At 43.7% G+C, this 18,574-nt stretch overlaps 1 protein-coding gene across 3 annotated transcripts in view; it reads right to left on the bottom strand.

Annotated features, from left to right (window-relative positions):
• Positions 1-18,574, bottom strand: part of tnrc6c2 (trinucleotide repeat containing adaptor 6C2) — a 41,913-nt gene that overhangs the window by 6,200 nt on the left and 17,139 nt on the right. For 2 of the 3 annotated variants that reach the window (XM_086119304.1, XM_086119305.1), the window contains exons 4-21: positions 16,250-16,648; positions 7,711-10,137; positions 6,900-7,103; positions 6,438-6,604; positions 6,262-6,339; positions 6,093-6,150; positions 5,869-6,011; positions 5,610-5,756; positions 4,676-4,816; positions 4,372-4,491; positions 4,123-4,206; positions 3,566-3,854; positions 2,584-2,748; positions 2,307-2,498; positions 2,080-2,229; positions 1,510-1,725; positions 663-736; positions 270-409 (exon numbers count right to left, since the gene is read on the bottom strand). In XM_086119304.1, the coding sequence (XP_085975430.1) occupies positions 270-409; positions 663-736; positions 1,510-1,725; positions 2,080-2,229; positions 2,307-2,498; positions 2,584-2,748; positions 3,566-3,854; positions 4,123-4,206; positions 4,372-4,491; positions 4,676-4,816; positions 5,610-5,756; positions 5,869-6,011; positions 6,093-6,150; positions 6,262-6,339; positions 6,438-6,604; positions 6,900-7,103; positions 7,711-10,137; positions 16,250-16,648 (5,194 nt within the window). The remainder of the gene's footprint in view (positions 1-269; positions 410-662; positions 737-1,509; positions 1,726-2,079; positions 2,230-2,306; positions 2,499-2,583; positions 2,749-3,565; positions 3,855-4,122; positions 4,207-4,371; positions 4,492-4,675; positions 4,817-5,609; positions 5,757-5,868; positions 6,012-6,092; positions 6,151-6,261; positions 6,340-6,437; positions 6,605-6,899; positions 7,104-7,710; positions 10,138-16,249; positions 16,649-18,574) is intronic. The other variant, XM_086119306.1, reaches the window with a different exon arrangement.

The raw sequence follows: 18,574 nt of genomic DNA, 5'->3' as shown, positions 1-18,574 counted from the left end.
AATCTTATTGCAACTGTGCAAACTGTTATTGAATACTTGGAAGATGACAACTTCAGTCTAGAATAAAATAATTCACATTAAAAAGTGGTTTTAAACAAGTCAACGAGAGTCCCCGGATTAATTGTCCTCGATTTTGGATGTTCCACTGTTCTACGTTTTGCTCAAAGACTTGCCCAACACCTTGTGACACATTTGTAATGAAGTGAAAGCAACAAGAGGTAGCTTTGCAAATTTTGGTGTGATATTCCCAAACAGCTTCTGGCACTTACATGTGCAGAGACTTCTGGGCCTTGGCGGCCTCATCCTTGGAGCTGTAGCGCACCACGGCGTTCCCTTGGGTCAGGTTGAGGTGGAATGTGATCAAAGGGCCGTGCTGCATGCACAGGGTCCGTAGAGTCGAACCGTCAATCTGTAGAGCCAGCAAAAGCCACAGACGCATGTCCGTTAGCGGAGCTGTACAGTATATTTCAATAAAAAGAACGTATTTGTGCGTACAAAGGGGCCTGGGTGACATTCGAAGTTACTTTGAATCTTTCATAAAGCATTTGCTAAAATACAAAAGATACTCACCACCTGGCCTTATAGTGTGGCATCCATTTTGAATTTTTTTTTCACTCAACTTGGATCATTTGTTCAAATCAATGGTCAATTGGCACACTTACTTGAGGTGTGAGATTCCTCAGCACCAGCCAGCTGCTGGTCCTGTTGGAGCTGTCTGTACTCCATGTGGCTCCCTCTGTTAAATAAGGACAGCGAGAGATTTGCAACTTGTTTTATAAAAACACATTTTTTTTATATATTCATAAAAATAGCAAATACTTGATTCAAAAATTTCAAGTATTAAATTGTGATTTTTCTTTTTTTCTTTGTTGTTGTTTTTTTAAACGAAAAGCGTCGCCCACTCCAACATTGTAAAGGGCACAACTGACGAGCAAAGCAGTTTAGAGAAACAATGTTGATGAGGCCTCCTTGCGAGCCGGTAAACCTCAGGATGTCAGTTTAGCAGGGTATGTTCAACAAGATAAGACATCAATAGAGAGCAGATGTCATCTCTGCTCTTTGACCAAGTCTGCCTCGCATTTGATTAAAGGTTTCCTAGTCAGATTTTGTTTTTAAAAAAAGTATTTGCAGTGCTGTTCTGCATTATATTTGTAAAGGGAATATTATTATTTACTGTCTTCATTATTCAAACTTTTTTGCACTTACAGGTATGTTCCTTTTACTATTATTTTTCCAGGCTACCCATACCCTCAAGACTGATTGTTTTTACTCACAGACACTTAACATGCTTCATTGAGCCAGTGTGGTTCACATCCAGGATATTTTATGTCATATTTACTTGACGGCACAAACAGAAGGGTTGTTGAAACTAAAAATTGTAGCCTGCGAACTACAACTGGGTCTCTCGTATTTTTTTTTTTTGGAACTTTTTGCCATACACATAAAATAGAGATATTGAAAGACAACTTAATTTCTAATCAGAAATTCCATCACAATATTTTGACTCACCCGAGGAGTAAGAGCCACTCCAGCCCTGGGACAGTCCCAGTGAGTTGCCCCCCCAGGTAGAGGAAGATTTGGTGTTGGTGAGGCCCGGTGGGGGTCGGGACGGGGCTGCCGAGCCGCGTGGGCCTTGAGGGACTTTCCACAGCTCGTGAGTCAGGGAGGCTTGGTTCTGCGTCATGGACCCAGTGGACCAGGTGGACTTCACATCGGACAGTTTGCCTTCAACAAAGCCAAAGGTAAGAAATAAAACAGATGCATGACTAAGTTAGATAGCAACCTTCTTGTAGTGCTTTCCGCAGTGTACTTAAGCATCACTTCTTGAATTACTGGTGAATTCCTCTGAAAAAAAAAATTCACACGAAAACTGCTAACTGCCATCTGAGGTGAGGCCTTCCTTTTTGTGGTTGGCAGAGGTGCAGATGGCTGCCGAGGAAGTGAGTACAATTTTGTTGTTGAGGTGGCGCGCCATCATTTTTGTACTGCCTATATTTCATTGATCGGTAAATCAAGATGACTTTGCGTTATTGGCTGTGCTGATTAGAGACTTGAAGCATATCATGCGAGTGTCCATACCTCCATTCCTGTCACGCAGAAGATATCTGTTGACATCATGGATGTTTGTGTTGATGGTAGGACCACTCGGGACGCTACCAGGGGTCATATTGGGGTCATTTTCAGGGTCAATGTTCTGAAGGCCCTTCCATGGCACACCCGGGCAGAATTCTGAGGATGTGAAAGAAAGTAGATTGTCACAAATGCAGTGGCAAAGAGCACTGCTATTCATTTATCTTTGTCCTCACCTGGGGGCCAGTTAATGTTGGTCCCGTTGGCGATCTTTTCATTGGGGTTCTTGCCTGGGCCCCAGTTGTCTGGCGGTACCAAGGAACTGGCGGGGGAGTCCGAGCTGGACATCAGATTGTATGGGCTGTAGGAATCCTCTAGCTGTGAGGGCTTCCCAGGTGGCCCCAAGGTAGAGGCAGCAGATATGGCACCTAGCATATAGCGAAAAGCACACAGTGACTTGAATCCATCTTTTCTGTTGTTGTGGATGATCCAAGATATGAATGTTTGACCCACCGTGTTTGTTGAGGTTGTTCTCTAGGTTTGAGGTGTTGCCACCCAGGGTGTCCATGGAGTTGGAGTGCGTCCACTGGGACAGGCGGGACTGGGGCTGAGGGGGCTCCTTCAGAGACAGACCCCCAACCTCGATGCAGTTTACATTCATGTTTGGATTAAGTCCAGCTGCACACAGGATGCAAGAATTCAAAAACACATACTTTTACAAACAATACAACAAAACAATACATTAAGCCCGTTTGGGTGGCCATATTGTGATGGCCCTTGCAATGTTAATGTTATATGTTTCAATGATTATTTCATATTCAGCATATTTATACTGTAGTATTTAAGACTTTAAAGAAAATATTACTTATGTTTTGGTATTTTTGTGCATGTTCTTTTTTTGCCATATAGCATTTAATAATAAATGGCAGACCGTATTTCCACTTTGTCTCGAGTTAGTCCTGCTTCTATCATGCGTTTCAATATATTTGTTTTTTGTTTTTGGCCTGGTGCTACTACTGTGTGGCTGGAATTACGTTTGCATTTACTGATTGGACAGACTGGACAACTATACCATACATTGCTTGCTGAGCAGACAAGGCATCTGTGAGGTTGACATTTATGGAGTTTAAAGCGAAATTGTCCCATGAAATAAAAGTATATTTATTCTAACATATACAGGCCTCCTCTCCAAAAACTATCCTGCAAAACAAAATATTTCCTGTTAAGTAAATAAACCCCATGAGCTACTATTTAAAGAAACAAGTCAGTTAAATGGGGATTGTGTTTCAACTTGGCTGCTGCTGCTGAGGCAATAAGTACTTCATCCACAGTAATTACCTCCATTCATTGTTCTCTTTTATTGGAAGGGAGAAGCCAAAATTTACAGCTGTGGTAACAATCACCGACTCGCTGTTACCATGGCTACCAAGGATGTTGCCAAATCCACAGTGACTGAACTAATAGAAACCTTAATTGCCCTCTGTTAAAGACTCACAAAGAGGGTAGGTGCTGTAGGCGTTGGGTGAAGACAGCGGCTCTTTGGTGTGCAGTGTGTCGACCAGGCCTAGGGCATGATGATGCGGGCCTGTGAAAGGGTCCAGGGTTGATTTTGCAGATCCGGGGCCTCCGGTGGGGCCACCGGGGGCATGCAGACCAGCTTGGGAGGAGGAAGAGGAGGCGGAATGGGAGGGAAGCTGCTGCTGCTGCTTCATCAGCAGCGCCTGGTAGAGTTGACGCTGGTGCTGCTGGATCTGCTGCTGCATGTTGGTGATTGTGCGTGCGACCTAGGAGTGGGCAGACACACGGCAGAGTAAAAGGTGACGAAAGGGACAGAAATACTAATGTGGGGAAGTATGAACACCAAGAAGAAACTTCACCCATGCAAGCAACACATGAGCAACTACTGACGTAACAATGAGACGTTATCCATTCCTGTTGTTACAGTATTGAATCGATTTTGCAGTCAGCTCATGCAGTCATGCTCCAGAAGTGGGTCACATTGATCATCACATGATGTTGTGAGTGGGTGCAGCGTTGTGCCTGTTGACTCACTTGCTGCTCTTGTTGTCGAATGGGACCGGAAACATTACGCTGCGCCTGCATCATCTGCTGCTGGATTTGTAAACGCTGGTATGCCTGAAAAAAAAAAGAGGGAAGCAAAAGTACATTGCAGTACAGCCATGCATATACAAAAATACTTTGTGCATAAAAGCAAAGAAGAGGTTTTGAAGTAGATTGTTAAATATACTGAATCATAAATGTGATTACAAAAATGTCTATTGATCAGACAGTGCGACTCACCATTTGAAGTTGCTGAAGTTGGTACAATAGGGTCATTTGTTGAGGGTTTATTGGTGAGGTTAAAAGTGCAGGGTTCAGACCAATGTTTTTTGCTGCAAATTGCAAGAGCTGTGCTTGGACCTGCAAAGGGTGGAGAGGGGGAATGACAGGTAAGTTGTTATAATTCATGAGGAAACAAAAGCAGCGGGAAAGAACATAATTACTACATACTGCTATGTACAAGTAGGAAGTGTTTAGACAAGTTGATATAGTAAAATGCACGGCTTAATGGCAGAATCTTTTGGGTGCATGTGTGTTCATGTACCTGAGGGGAGAGATACTGAGGCACTTGAGCACGTAGACTAGGCATGGAGGAGCTCAGGGGTGGCACTGGTGGCTGAGGAGGCTGCTGCTGCATGGCCCGGCCTTGTGCTGCTCCACTGCTGCCAAACATTCCACTGGGTATCTGGAACAAAAGGATTTCTTTCTTTATTCTTTTTATACATACCGTACTTCCAAACTGCCAAAGTCATTTACAATTGTATGACGCTATCCATCAGTCCACTGAACTGATAGACATTAATTTTGACTGTTTAAAAAATCTTTAAAGTGATGTAACATATTCATGAGAATGGGATAGGCAATACCTCTTGCATGATTGGCACTACTGCAGAAAAAATGCTGAGGGCATACACTAATATATGTAGGCATAAAAAAGTCCATACCGGTCGGGCCCAAGTACTATTTCTGACTTTAGGTTTAACGTCATCACCATAAATTATAACAAATGGTAAAATTTTCATTGAGCTAGCTTTTCTGGGTCAAACTTAAAAAGGAAAAAGGAAAATAACAATAACAAAAAAAAAAACCCCAGATGTGTTGGAAGAAAAAACCTTCATATCGGCGTCAAATATACATTTAAATTATACACATAGCCATTTCCAATTTCAATTTGCTGTTGAGCAGTATTACTGTTTTTAACGACTAGATATTTTTTGAAGGCCAAAGAAATTCCGAACTGTGAAAAGGCAGCTAGCTACAGTACTTCCACATTCCCAAGCAAAAGAGCACTTTTTTTTTTTTAATAACATTTTTATTTCAAGCGCATTCTTTGGCAGTGACACTACACAACACTTGGTCTCAATGAGGACTCGAGACAAGGTCATTCAAACATAAGTGAACAATAGAGACAATAATAGAATTTATGGTTATACAGCTCCTCGACAATGTAGCGACTTTTGAGATGTCATAAACAATACCTGTCTGTTGTTCAAGTTTTGCATGGCCAGCCCCGAGTTGCCCGGTCCCAGACCCTGCCCGGGAAGGCTACTGTTGGCCAGGGGGAGCTTCAGGCTGGGGGAAGGCATAAATGGTGATGGGGGGGCATCATTGGAAAGAACACCATCCTGGAGCAGAGGAATAAAACAGTAATGAAGGCGACAAATGGTGAGAAGAGTAAGCAAAGATGAGTGAGTGACATTCTTTAAAGCTGTGAAGGCCATCCAGGTGGCTTATTACCTTGTCAAGGAAGGTATTGCGGTCAGAGGGATCTTTCGAGAGCATGGATGGTCGACACACCAGTGGCTTGTTCAGGCCGTTGCTGTAATCAGAAATGCCCAAACTACGCTTGTCCAGGTCAGTCTTCTTTTCCAGCAGAGCGCCTGAGTGGGGGGTGTAATGTTGTAAATAATATTTGAAACATGCGTACAAAGACACACCACTCACACAAAAAGTGAACTTACTCATGGCCTGGTCAAGATTCATGTTGTTGCTCTTCAGTGCCTCCTCAGCAGGATCTCTCTGTAAGACAGTGAAATAAGTTCCTCAAATAGTAAATAAAACCTTAGCCTTAAAGACGGCTTATAAATTATGCACATCAGCCTAAACACTTGCAGAATAAATGACTCATACCGGAAAACCCATGTCGGTGAGCTGTTTGATGAGACGATTCATGATCCATGTCTCATCTGGTTTGTTCATCATCTTCCCCTGAGGAGACACCAAGTCAAACATTTAAATAATCACATGATCAATGTGTGTCCACGTGTAGACATGTCTATAAAATATGTAGAAATGTAGATATTTACCTTGTTCGGGATCTTCTTGGATCCATTGCCCCAGGAATTGCAGGAGGAGCTGCTCTCCAGAGAGGTGGGGCTGCTCCACATGTCCCCATCCTCAGTGTCCCACTGGCCTGAAGACATGCCGATTTCCTCCCCTCCACTTCCCCAGCTGTCTTGCATAGGTTTAGGACCTGACGAAAGAACCAAGTGTGGGTTCGTATAAAAGATGAAAAAAAGGGAGGATACTTGCGAAGATAACCTAATACAAATGTAATTTTAGCTAAATCAGCACAGCGGGTAGTTTTGAGCTTGACCACTTGATGGCACTGTTTTCGTTTGAACACATTGCTTGTGAGTTAACGTCATGCAGCACTCTGCACTTGGTCTCAAAAACATTCCAAGGTGCAAAATTGCTCAGATTCTTAAGACCCACTAGAGACCCCTCAGGACCAGACATCACCAATGTATACAAAGGCTATTATGTACCAGTCTTGCAGGGTGCAGCACAGGAGGGTCCGTTGGTCCTGCCATAAGGTCCAGTGGGCTCATGGACACCATCTCCCCATCCACTGACACCTCCTGATGGTTTGCCCCAAGCAGAGGTGCCGTTGTCCACAGCTGATGTTGGAGGTGCAGGCTCTCCCCAAGCAGGCTCTGACTTAGGCTGAACACTGGGAAGTTCTCCCCAGCCTGGAAAACAGACGTGGGAATTTTCTGAAAGGGGTCATTCATACGGCACAGCGATTTCAAATGCCATCAAAATCAAGGATGCTAATTGCTAACTGGGAATAGTTGTATTGTTCCTGCAAATTGAAGGAATACTAATTTTACACTTTAATATTTGTTAATGCAGTCCGATTGATTCACCGTGGGGGGCAATGGTGTTACTCAATCAAAAAGAGAGGGGTTAGAGTTGTTCATTAAAAGTATTGACGTCTTTAATGTGTATATATGTAGCCTTTATCTTCAATGAGACACATTTGAACTGCATACCAAAAATCGAAATAAATGGACAGACTTGATTCGGCATGCATCGTCATTAAGATGTGCAATAACCAGAAGAAGAACCATTGAACAATCACCACAAAATAATTACTTGAAGATATAATCCTTGGAATAATTACAAACCTCGAAAATAGTTTTAATGGTAATTTCGTCACATCATCTGATAATGATTGAAAAAGATGTTTTAATTTATCTGATTTATTATTTCAAACAGCTTTTAACCATTTTAAAGTTATTGAGTGCATACAAGATGGTCCATGTATGTTAGATAATGCAAGGACCGTTGTTTTACCTGGGTTAGCAAGAGGAGGTCGACTCTGGGGACCCGCACCTGGGTGTGGGGCACAACTGTTGGGTGGCCCATAGTTGTTTCCATGATGTTGATGGAGATGGCTTGGCACATTGCCATGGTGAGGATGGTGGTGCACTGGATGGCCGTGGTGGTGATTGTTGTTAGGGCCGACAGAGTGATTATTATTGTTGGGTGTGATCATGCCACTATTCTTCATGGGGGGTGGACCGCTGTTGCCTGGATTATTATTCGGATTATTGCGATCCCACATATTGACAGTCTTGCAGTATGTGCCAGGATCACCCCAGGTGGATGTTCCATCATCAATCTCCATCTTCCTGCGGATAGAGGGAGGGGAGGGCTCCTCCCAACCTGTAGATTCCAAGCCGTGGTCCTGTTTGCTGACATTGCTCCAACCGGAGGTGTTCTGTTTGACAGAACCAGGACCTCCCCAAGAACCAATGCTGCCCCCTCCTCCACTACCGGTGCTGCTGCCACTGCTTTCAGTGGGCTTGGAGGAGCTCCAGGTGCTCTGCACTGGGCCACTGGTACGGGTGTTCTCTCCCCAAGTGCCGCTACTTGCAGAAGAAGAAGTAAGTTTACCACCTCCTCTAATTCCTCCTCTAGGATTTTCCTTCCATCCTCCATTACCTCCATTTCCTCCTTCCCCTTCCCACATGCTGCTGGGCGACCCATTGTTCTTGCGTTCTGGTTCTCCCCAGTCCCTTGTGCTAGAACTGTTGGTGCCCCCATTACTACTTCCCCAACCACGGGAGCTAATCGTGCCCTCCCCCCAATTAGTGGACTGACTTTTTGTCATGTCACTGTCCCAGCTAGGTGACTTGTCCTCAGAGCCCCAAGATGTCATGCCTACATTTTTAGGTCCACTGGTAGGTAAGGGGTCTCCCCAGCCACTGGTGGTGCCATTAGCGGCTTCTTTCTGTGGATGTGGGGGATCACCCCATCCCGATGCAGTCTCAACTGGCGGGGGTGGAGGGGCTCCCCAGCCTGACGATCCTTCGCTTTCATGTTTTGCATCAGATCCATGCCTCGGATTTGTACCCATGTTGGGGTTGACGGCACCTCCGTTGGTGCATGCGGATCCACTGTTAGAACTGGAACTTTCAAATGTGTCCGAGCTGCTGTTGCTTTTCCCATCATCAGAGTTTGCTTCTTCCATCTCCCACACGGTATGCTGTCGGATGGGAGTCTGCCCCCAACCCGTGTTACTCAGCACCCGAGGATCCAGGTCCTGTCGGGGTAACACGGGGGTAAAATCCATGCTTGAGGACCTCTCTCTGTGGTGAGAATGGCCATCTCTGCTGTCCCCACTACCTTCACTTGCTGGGGCAGTTCCAGGCTGCTTACCCCATGAGCCAAGTTGTTGCTCTTGACCTGAACTTTGACCTGAAATGACAGCATCAACAGAGTCCCAGCCTTTTGATGCATCTCCACCTCCTGAGGGTTTCCCCCAGTCACCCCAGCCACCACTTCCATTACTCCCGCCACCACCACTACCGTGGCGACCCCAAGCAGAGAGGCCCGCAGGGGGGGCTGCGTCCCAGCCAGAGTCCTTGGGGGAATCAGCTGCCTTGGTTTCAGCACTGCCCCAGACAGAGCTGCCTGTTGTGTCTCCATTGAGTTGGGATGATTCAGTAGGCGACTGACCTCCCCAGCCTGTTAACCCATGGATAGGGCTCATAGGCTCCTGAGCTTGTTGCTTGGTGTGGTTTGGTCCATCAGTGTTAAGGTTAGTTTCCATATTGAAGGACAAGCTTGTGATGGTGGAAGGGCGCTGCTGTTCATTTTCATTAGCACCAACCATACTAACCCAACCTCCGCCACAAGTGCTTGTGCCTCCAAGGCTCCCGTTCCCAATATCTCCATTCCCACTGCCTGGTGGGTGAGATGAGGCTGAGACACCATTTGAGCCAATAACACCACCACCCTCATGACCGAGAACAGGCCACGCAGAAGGGTTGGCACTGGGATTGAGATTCAAGTTAAAACCGGGTGAGCCCCAGTGATTGGGCGTTCCGACCCGCCCACTATTCATTCCATCTTGTTTGGCATCTGAGCCCCAACCTCTGTTAGTTGACAATGTGTTGGCTGATCCAGGTCCTGTCATCATATTATTGTTAGATTTGAGAGATGTGTAGTGGGCCGGCTGGCCTGTGGCACCCGTGGCCATAGTCAGAAAAGTACCACTAACGGTAGTGACAGTGCTGGCGTCTGTGCTGAAGCTAGCTGAGCCAAAGGGGCATGCCGGTGCCGGAGGCTGACCGAGGTCACTGCTGCGGCAAGCTTCTGTATCACTTCTGTCAATATTTCCTTTGTTCCAACTGTTGTCACCGGAAATGCTGTCTGCATTCAAGGAGGCGCCCCACTGGCAAATCTGGGCAGAAGGGCCACTCTTCAGGGATATGTCTAATGAGAAATGAAACAAAGTTGGATATACTTTAAAAGTGAGATTGAGCAAAACAAATTGAATGGTAAAGAGAATGGAAGAACATGACAAAAAAATCCAAAAGAATAAGTGCAGGACCAGAAAACACATTAAATCTATGGATTTCACCAATTTAAAGTGGTGCTCCCAAAATCTGGTGGGATAAAATGGTTTCAGTAACAACCATGATGTTGAGCATAATGAAGAGTTTTTTTTCCCAGTCACCTGTGGATAGAGGAAGGGGAGGTCTCTGTACCTGTAGTACATGTATATATCATATCATACAGTCAGCCGAACCAAAACAACTTTTTCCCTTGCTCTTCCTATTCCACTTTTTCAAACATATTATTTCCTAACTCTTGGGCTGCCCTAATCTGTTGTTATATTGTGACCGATGCTCTCTGTCTTGCTTTGTGTACTGTGCCTCTTCCATTATCCCAGTCCATTTCTCTCCCTCATCAAACACACAGCACAGTCGAGGAGCATCTTTCACCAGCGTGGCTTTGTTAGCAGGAGGCACTAAAGGAAAGCCCCAGTGGAACGCTGCACATTTATCGGAATGAAACCAAGTTGACTTCTCATCCATCACAGCCGACACTCCTACGCCAGCCCCAACACACGTTAAAACTAAAGGAAACACACTTTTCCAAGTGTCTGCAAATATGCCTCACCCACTGCATACAACAGCAAGTCTAGTCTATCTGTGAACATAGCCGCTGTGTTAAAAACAACCAGAAACTCAGGACATCCCCAACAATTATTTAATTTAGTAATACATTTATATTCTACTGCACACAAGCAATCTTATTTGCCCCAGTGGCACCCCATCAGCGGAGGGGACTACTAATTGATCGAATCAGTGCTATAAAAGGGAAATGAATCGATCATGAGACAAGTAATCAATGATTTTGTTAATTCAAGAGGCAGAGAGAAAGAAAAGCTATTGATCCAGCATGCATTACACACCGAAGCCACGAGCCAGCCATGCGATCGTCTTCAATTAATACAAATTCTTATCATTTATCTAAACAACACACAGGTAAACCAGGCATATGAAGAGGGAATTCCACCATGTAGAGAGAAAAAGGACTATGTATTATTCGATAAACATTGCCTAAAAATCTAAATTAAATTGTTTAACTGATGCAATGTCAAACCATAGACCTCAAATGTTCTTTTATAAGTGCATGCATGCGTGTGTGCCTTGAAGCTACAGTACAACACACAACAGAGCGGCTGGGAATGCAGTTTTCGCCTCCAAACATTTATCTTCATTTCGCAGGCGGCTTTATCGCACAAGGTCATCGGGCTGATGGTGCATGCATATTCCGTAATGCTGGCACGCAATCAGTTGGACAAAGGAAAAAAGAAATCCCGACATTACAGCAAAAGCAATCTGTCATTACATCTGTAAACATATGGCCTTAGGCAACGAAGGGGTTTCTCTGCCTTATGACACTGTTTATTTGGAGGGGGGAAAAAAGCATGAATGTTTCAGGAAATAGACCACAGAAGTAACCAACATGTCGAAATCAACTTCAATTACTGATTAGATGCATAGCAGGCTGCTTGTCAAATCAGACGGTACAGAAAGCAACTAGACATAACCACACAAATGGTCTTTTCAATTACCAACCACAGTGGCTTAGATGTCTTACACGAAGAGACGGCATTATTAGCAACTGATATTACTACTCTCTTTGATCCGTCAACACTATCTTTAGAGCAACATATTTTATTAGTCCTGAAGCACAGCCATAGACTAAGATCCTGCCTCAGGAGAGTGTTGGTTGTATTCACCCCTAAACCTTCTGTGTATTTTGTGTACTCTTGTTGGCACGTTTACTTTCCTGAAGGCTTTAAAATGGGTCACAACAACTGATCGTCATCTGAAAGGACGAAATTTTCACCACTCCAGTCATACAAACATTTAAAGGACAAAGTTTTCTCACTACACAGTACCAGCTCGGTTAGGATGTACTTGCCCTGGATTGGCACGTTCCACGTCAAATAGTACAACAGGGCAGCCACGCAATGGTGAATCTGCTTGACTAATGAATTAAAAACAATAGTTTACATCACTCACCTATTAGAACCTTGGGCGCTTGAAACCTGGTCTGAGCAGATACTGCAGAGTCCCACATTAAGACTTTTTGAGTGGGCTGTGTTGTTGTAGCTCTGTTAGAACTGGTACTCATGACATAATATGGTAACTCAACACAACTGTATTTAAGTTAAATTATTAGTTAATATTTAGCATAATTGCATTATTTAAGCTTTTTAAAGAACATTACTTCTGTATTTTTTTCCTGGACAGTATAAAATTCGATATTGTATACAAAAGATACTATATTAAAATACAATATTAGTATAAAATAAAAAATTTGGTGTAAAAAGCAAGAAATGTGACAATATCATTGTATTTACTTATGCAATAGATTGCACTGTTGGGCCAGTATCTGTAAGGAACACGGTGGCTCGACACAGTGCTATACTGGCCATCGGGGCACCATTAATGTCGGAACCTGTCAGATACAATTTCTAGTATCTGATTCAGTGAGAAGGCACCAATAGCGCATAGGTGAGGTTGTGTCATGGAATCAAGGGGCAGTTGGATCACTATATTGGATCACTCCAAGCATCAATAATACTATTGATGTCCAGATAACACTATTGGTTCGCATATTACTACATTTTATTGTATGATGCTGAGCAATATACATGTAAATAAATGTGGTTATAACGCTATAGATAAAATATAGATCATGTTATCTTTCCTTCACCTTATGTCATCAAATTCATTTCCTGCAACTCCCTCTCCTGACATTCAAATAAAAAAATCTGGCAGTGTTAAATTGTCTCCATCCATAATATGTAAGTGACAGTTCCAAAGAGCTGTTTCATTCTCAATCCAACGAAGACACCATTCATTGGTTATGTTTTCATCCCCCCCAAAAAAATTAAACAAAGGTTCCCATTTTATTTCTGTTCATGCTCCCAACTGGGAACAAAGCTGCTTGTTTGCATGCATGAATGTGCAAGTCTGTGCATGCATCTGCGTGCCTGTTCACTGCTAACCATCCGGACCAAAGCTTAGTGATCATGAAAAGTGCTCAGATAATTAGGGGACTATTGGCGCATGACAACAGTTTACATGCAATGAATGTAAATGCCATAGCTGTAATCTGGATGGCAACAGACTACAAGAGCTAAAGCACGAACTAAACAAGAGATTAACACTGATAAATCAAGCTGTCTACATAGAAATGGGCATGTAGCCAAGAATTTAAAAAATGGAAAGAGTGGTGACAGTGAAGAGTGGGGTGGTGCAGTAAGATGTCCAGAGGGAGAGGGTTGGTACATGCAGCATTGAGCAAAAACAAAGGTGACGCAACTCCTCTCTAGTTAATGTGAGCATATATTGAGTTGGATAGATGGATCACTGGATTGGATGAGTCAGTGTGGTGTGCAGCGGGAGGAGAGTGGACATTTAGTAGTCTTTTGCATTCTAATAGGTCTGATCCATTACTCTTTGAGGAGCGCTTTAGAGCCTACTTGGACCAAAGGAGGCATGCGCTTATTTTTTTTTTCAGTGGTGGGGGGAATAGTTATACAAGGATATAAAACTCATCATTCCTGTCAGTGTACCTCTGCTGGGCAAAGAAAAAAAAGGGGGCGGGGGGAACAGCAATGGTGACTTCTGTTGTTTCACTGATCGTAGTTGGATTAATTAGGCCACCAAGGGCTTCACTGCCACGCCTTTGAGCGTGAGAGCACAAAAATAGGCAATAAAAACCATCAGAGCTTCTTTTGGACCAAATACTATTGCGGTTATTTCATGTGTTGTCATGATGTGTACACTTAAAAAAAATGTATCAAAAAAACAACCGTTATTCAAAACGTGTTAAATTCTTTAGGGCAATAGTGTTTTTGGATTTTTTTAAAACCGTAGAATAACAGATGTCAGGATTAAGTGTAATTTTGGAAAAAGGATCTGCAAACTAGTGCTTAGCCCATCCGCCCAACAGTTCTGATGTGGGGAGTTGAATCTGGGAGCTGGCCTCCCTGTGGGGTCTTTGTATGTTCTCTCTATGTTGGTGTGGGTTTACTACAGCTTCCTCACACATTCCAAAAACATGCATCTTAAGTTTAGTGAAGACGTTCAATTGTCAATAGGTGTGAATGGCTATTTGTCTATATGCGCCCTGCGAAAGCCAGGTAACCGGTCTAGGTTATAAGATCGAATCAGTTCACCTGTAACCCCAATGAAGATAAGCAGTGGAGAGACAAGAAGGGTACATGGATGGATGCGTAGACTGACTGATCTGTTTATTTACATTTACATCAAAACTGTCTGGATTTCCTCATTACGGAAAGGCCTATTCCAGGCAGTCAGATCCTCACTCAAACATAAGCTGCCTAAACAATAGGGCCAAGGGTCCTTAAAGCGCCTTATGGCTACATGCACTGTCTCTTGGATCACAAAACAGCTGTTGGGCTGAAGTTCCCACACGTCTTAAAAAAAACCCCAATTCAGCACCTGCTACTGGGAAAGCCAGTCTGGTCTGGACTACTTAATGAACCCAGGTCAGCTGGATAGACCAGGATGTAGAAGCAGAAAAAAGGGTGGGGGGGTGATGTGTCTCTGGTGAGAGGATTGTGTAGGGGGCAGGGGGTGGCGAGGTATCCCCTTGAATCGATATAGTGCTTCCCTTTCAGCCTTTATAGCTTGTGTTGTGCTTGGATAGCTTGCCGGAATATCCGCACATACTGTACGTGGGTCTTTTTCATTGTCTTGGAAAAATAGGAAAGCTACACAATAGCTTTATATAAACCGAACTGTGTCTGCGTCTACGTGTGTGTGTCAGATGGCCTGCAAGGCAGACACAGATCTGAGGTGACACAACTAGGTCAGGCTAGCGACACACCCACAACACTGATGTGCTCGTTTGTGTGCGCACACGTGCAAAGTGTCGGACGACTTGAGGCTGCTACCATCTCCAACCTTTGAATCATCATAACCTCATCCAGACTGGACAGTAAAAGTGGCCCTGAGAGTCCTGCAGAAAGACTGAGGTTAACACAATCGACCACATGAGCCCAACTGCTTAAGAACAGAGGCTTGAAAATTGAGTCAAGGCTTAGGCTTTCTCCTCTTGTGTCAACAATGCCTCTATCCAAATTTAGCTGAGAGAAGCCTCTTACTTGAAGCTGAGCTCAGACAGGAAATATGCAAGGATGTGTATGGTCTTGATAGTTTAAAAAAGAAAGCAAAAAAACCCCTCAGCAGAGACAAATCCTAGGGCTGTTCGTCACATAAAAAATAGCCGACTGCAGCTTGTTGACTCGTTTACTTTAAAGAACAGCTGAAAATTGTATCACTACACAGGTGTTTTTGTTGTAATATAAGCAATGAGCAGTAACTGATCAAGAAAGGCACTGATGAAAAACAAGAAGGATAAAAATGAGGGAGTGTCTCAAAGATGCAAACAAATTCACCTAGTTTGGCAAAATGTCTGACGTGCAGTGGCTGTAAATATTTAATATGTGATGTCGAATGTGTGAAAACAAATCAGTGATGTCAGGCCAAAACCTCCTTTGCCCCAATTTGGCGAATTTAATAGCTTTTTCTAGGAAATCTGTACTAATGGTCAATCCAAATGTGTGGCTGTTATTTTTACAAATTACTGCCCCATCTAAAATGTTGGAAAAGGTTTGCTATTTTTAGTGATGCAATGTTAATGGATGAAAAACGTTTAGGGGATCTCCTGAAAAGTGATGATTTTGGAAGTATGAAGATTCTGTACGACGCCAGCTAATTATCCAGGCGCAACAGCCACAGCAGCAGAACACGACTGAAAGTGATTATGCTGTCATAAAAAAAAATAAACTACCGGTATTGGGACCAGTGAAATGCTTTGAGATTTCTTCTGATGAGTGGACTGAAAAGCACTCCTCCCCCCATGTTTTGAAAGAGGGAAAAAATTCAAATCATGAGCAAAGATGCACAAAAAAAATTAACAAATTCACACAAGGTTGAAATTTAAATGAAGAAATCTGAATAAGTGTAGGGCTTGGAAAAAGCGCACAAACCTGGTGAGTGTTGTTGGCCTGCAGTGAACTCTGCAGACTTTGGTGTAGTGCTGCTGGTACTTGTAGAAGATGAAGAGTAAGGTAATGAATGTGACAAGCAGGAAGAGGAGGGCGTGAGAGCACCAAAGGCTCCTGCAGGCAGCGGCTGGCCTCTCTTCAGTAGCTGCTTATGCTCCTGCTGCCGGAAGCGCGGGGGCACCTCTCTCGGTGGGTAGCGAGCACCGGCAGAGGACGACGTGCACTGTGGCTGAGGGGCAACGGGACTCTGGAGCTGGCTACTGCAGGAGGTGCGCTTGTCATTTCCACAAGAAAATGAGAAGGAGAGTGGCAGAGTAGGGCTGGCAGGGTGGACGTGGTTGGCTGTGCAGGGACTGGGCTTAGGGGGAGCAGGCTCTGGCACTGGATGGATACGCATACACGCACACACACAAAAATAGACAGCAGACAGACAGGAAGCAAGATATTAATTGAAGGGTTTTGTCGTATGCAGCAGGTATTATATTAACCTGGTCACGTTTTGACAAAGACATTCACTCCATACTTTTTATTTTTACTTATTCCAACCCAAGACTACTTTGCAGACACATGTTTTCGAGGACCCCACATGCTGTCGCTACATATGTTCATTCTCCGATTCACGACAATATATGGGACATCGGTTTTATCACAAACATATGGATTTCTGCTCAGCTTGACGGCACAACGGCGGGACGAGGACTACAATATGCAAAAGCCAACAGTGCATTCACAAAAGCCGTTGGGTTCTAACACACCAAAGGTGATCCGAGAAGCTTTCAAAATGATGTATCAGTAGTGGAGCATGAACAAGAATATGGTGCACATTGGCGCGCGGGACAATATGCATAATATGAACTAGGCTATCAATGAATGTGGAGTGACTGGCCTTGGCTGTAAGGCGCCCCAAGCAAGGCTGCGCTTAGCCAAAGGAGCATAAGTCATTGTTTTTCCACCTCTGTATTTTGGTCAGTGACACACTTTTTTTGAAATGATGGACTTTTTTTGAAATGAGACTTTCATAAAAACGCTTACAATTTTTAAATGACGAAAGTGCTTTTTTTTGTAGTGACTGATGCATTCTGATTTTGACAGCGAGGGCAAACTAACTAACTGCATTATATTTGTATATTTGAAAACTCATCGCTGTTATGGTATTATAGCTTTAGTGATGTCGGATACATTAAATCCCAGAGAGAGCCATGATGGCGAATTAATGTTTGCACATGACATGCAAACCTTTTTTCCTTGAATATCATAATAATAATAATGCCAAAACGGTATGATTCAAATAACTTATTTGAGCAATCTTGACAATGTTCAACAAAAGAAAGTTTAAAAAAACAAAAAAACTACACGCTTGGGTTGGGCCTTTTCGGAGCAGCTAGTTGAATGTTATTTGTACATGCCATGTCCATGCTAATTCCTCTCCCTAGCCAGTCACCTAATGGAGCATTCATGTGGAATGTGACATTGTTTAATACACAGCCATCGCAGCTGCTGACAAAAAACATTTGAGGGAAAAAAAGGTCCTCTGTGAATGTGCAGAAACTGAGGAAGTTGAAGAGGATGATGTTTTCCACTTGATCTGCATTCACCACTGCAAAATCTGTATACTGGCAGTGTGCTAAAGCCGACTCGTGACCTACAAGCAGCTGCAAAGAACAGTTTGTTGATCTGAGGATAAACACTTCGATGAATAGTTGATAATGTTTTGTGTAGTGCCCAGACAGAAAAGACCATTCGACACAACAGCTGAGACTGCTTTCACTTAAGGGAAAAAAAGAGAACGTGTGTGCTTCTATGAGAGGAGAGCGCCTTTGAAAACCAGAGAGTGAAAAAAATATGTTAGTTAAAGCATCAGTCGTGGTTAAGAGTTAGACGTTATCTGAGAGCAGTAGCCACAGTAGAGGTTCAAGTAAGCAGGGAGTGCGGCGATATTCAATGAATCTGCCACGACCTTGTTAAATAAACAAAAACAAAGGCCCTTTCCGAAAACACAATACTTTCCAAGATGGAGCATGAATGTAAAAAGAGCAGCAATGACAAAGATGCAAGTACAACCAATGAAGATACACAGCACTTCATACATTGAGAGGAAAGACATGCCATTGACGCCTCTCTTCCATTGGTTTCCTTCAAACGCCTATACATCTTTGTAGGACACATCAATTCTCAGTGGGCACATATGTTTTGCACCCCCCCCCCCCCCGTGATTTTAAACACACATGCAGATAAAGTGACAACGCGCCTCCAGCAGTTGGCCTGGAACTGCAGTGGCTGACGCACATCTCCGATTAAATTCTACTC

The sequence above is a fragment of the Hippocampus guttulatus genome, chromosome 9 (genome assembly GCF_054856545.1).
Source record: "Hippocampus guttulatus isolate MCC_2025c chromosome 9, RoL_Hgut_1.0, whole genome shotgun sequence".
Taxonomy (NCBI): domain Eukaryota; kingdom Metazoa; phylum Chordata; class Actinopteri; order Syngnathiformes; family Syngnathidae; genus Hippocampus; species Hippocampus guttulatus.
This window is presented reverse-complemented; position numbering and strand designations above follow the sequence as displayed.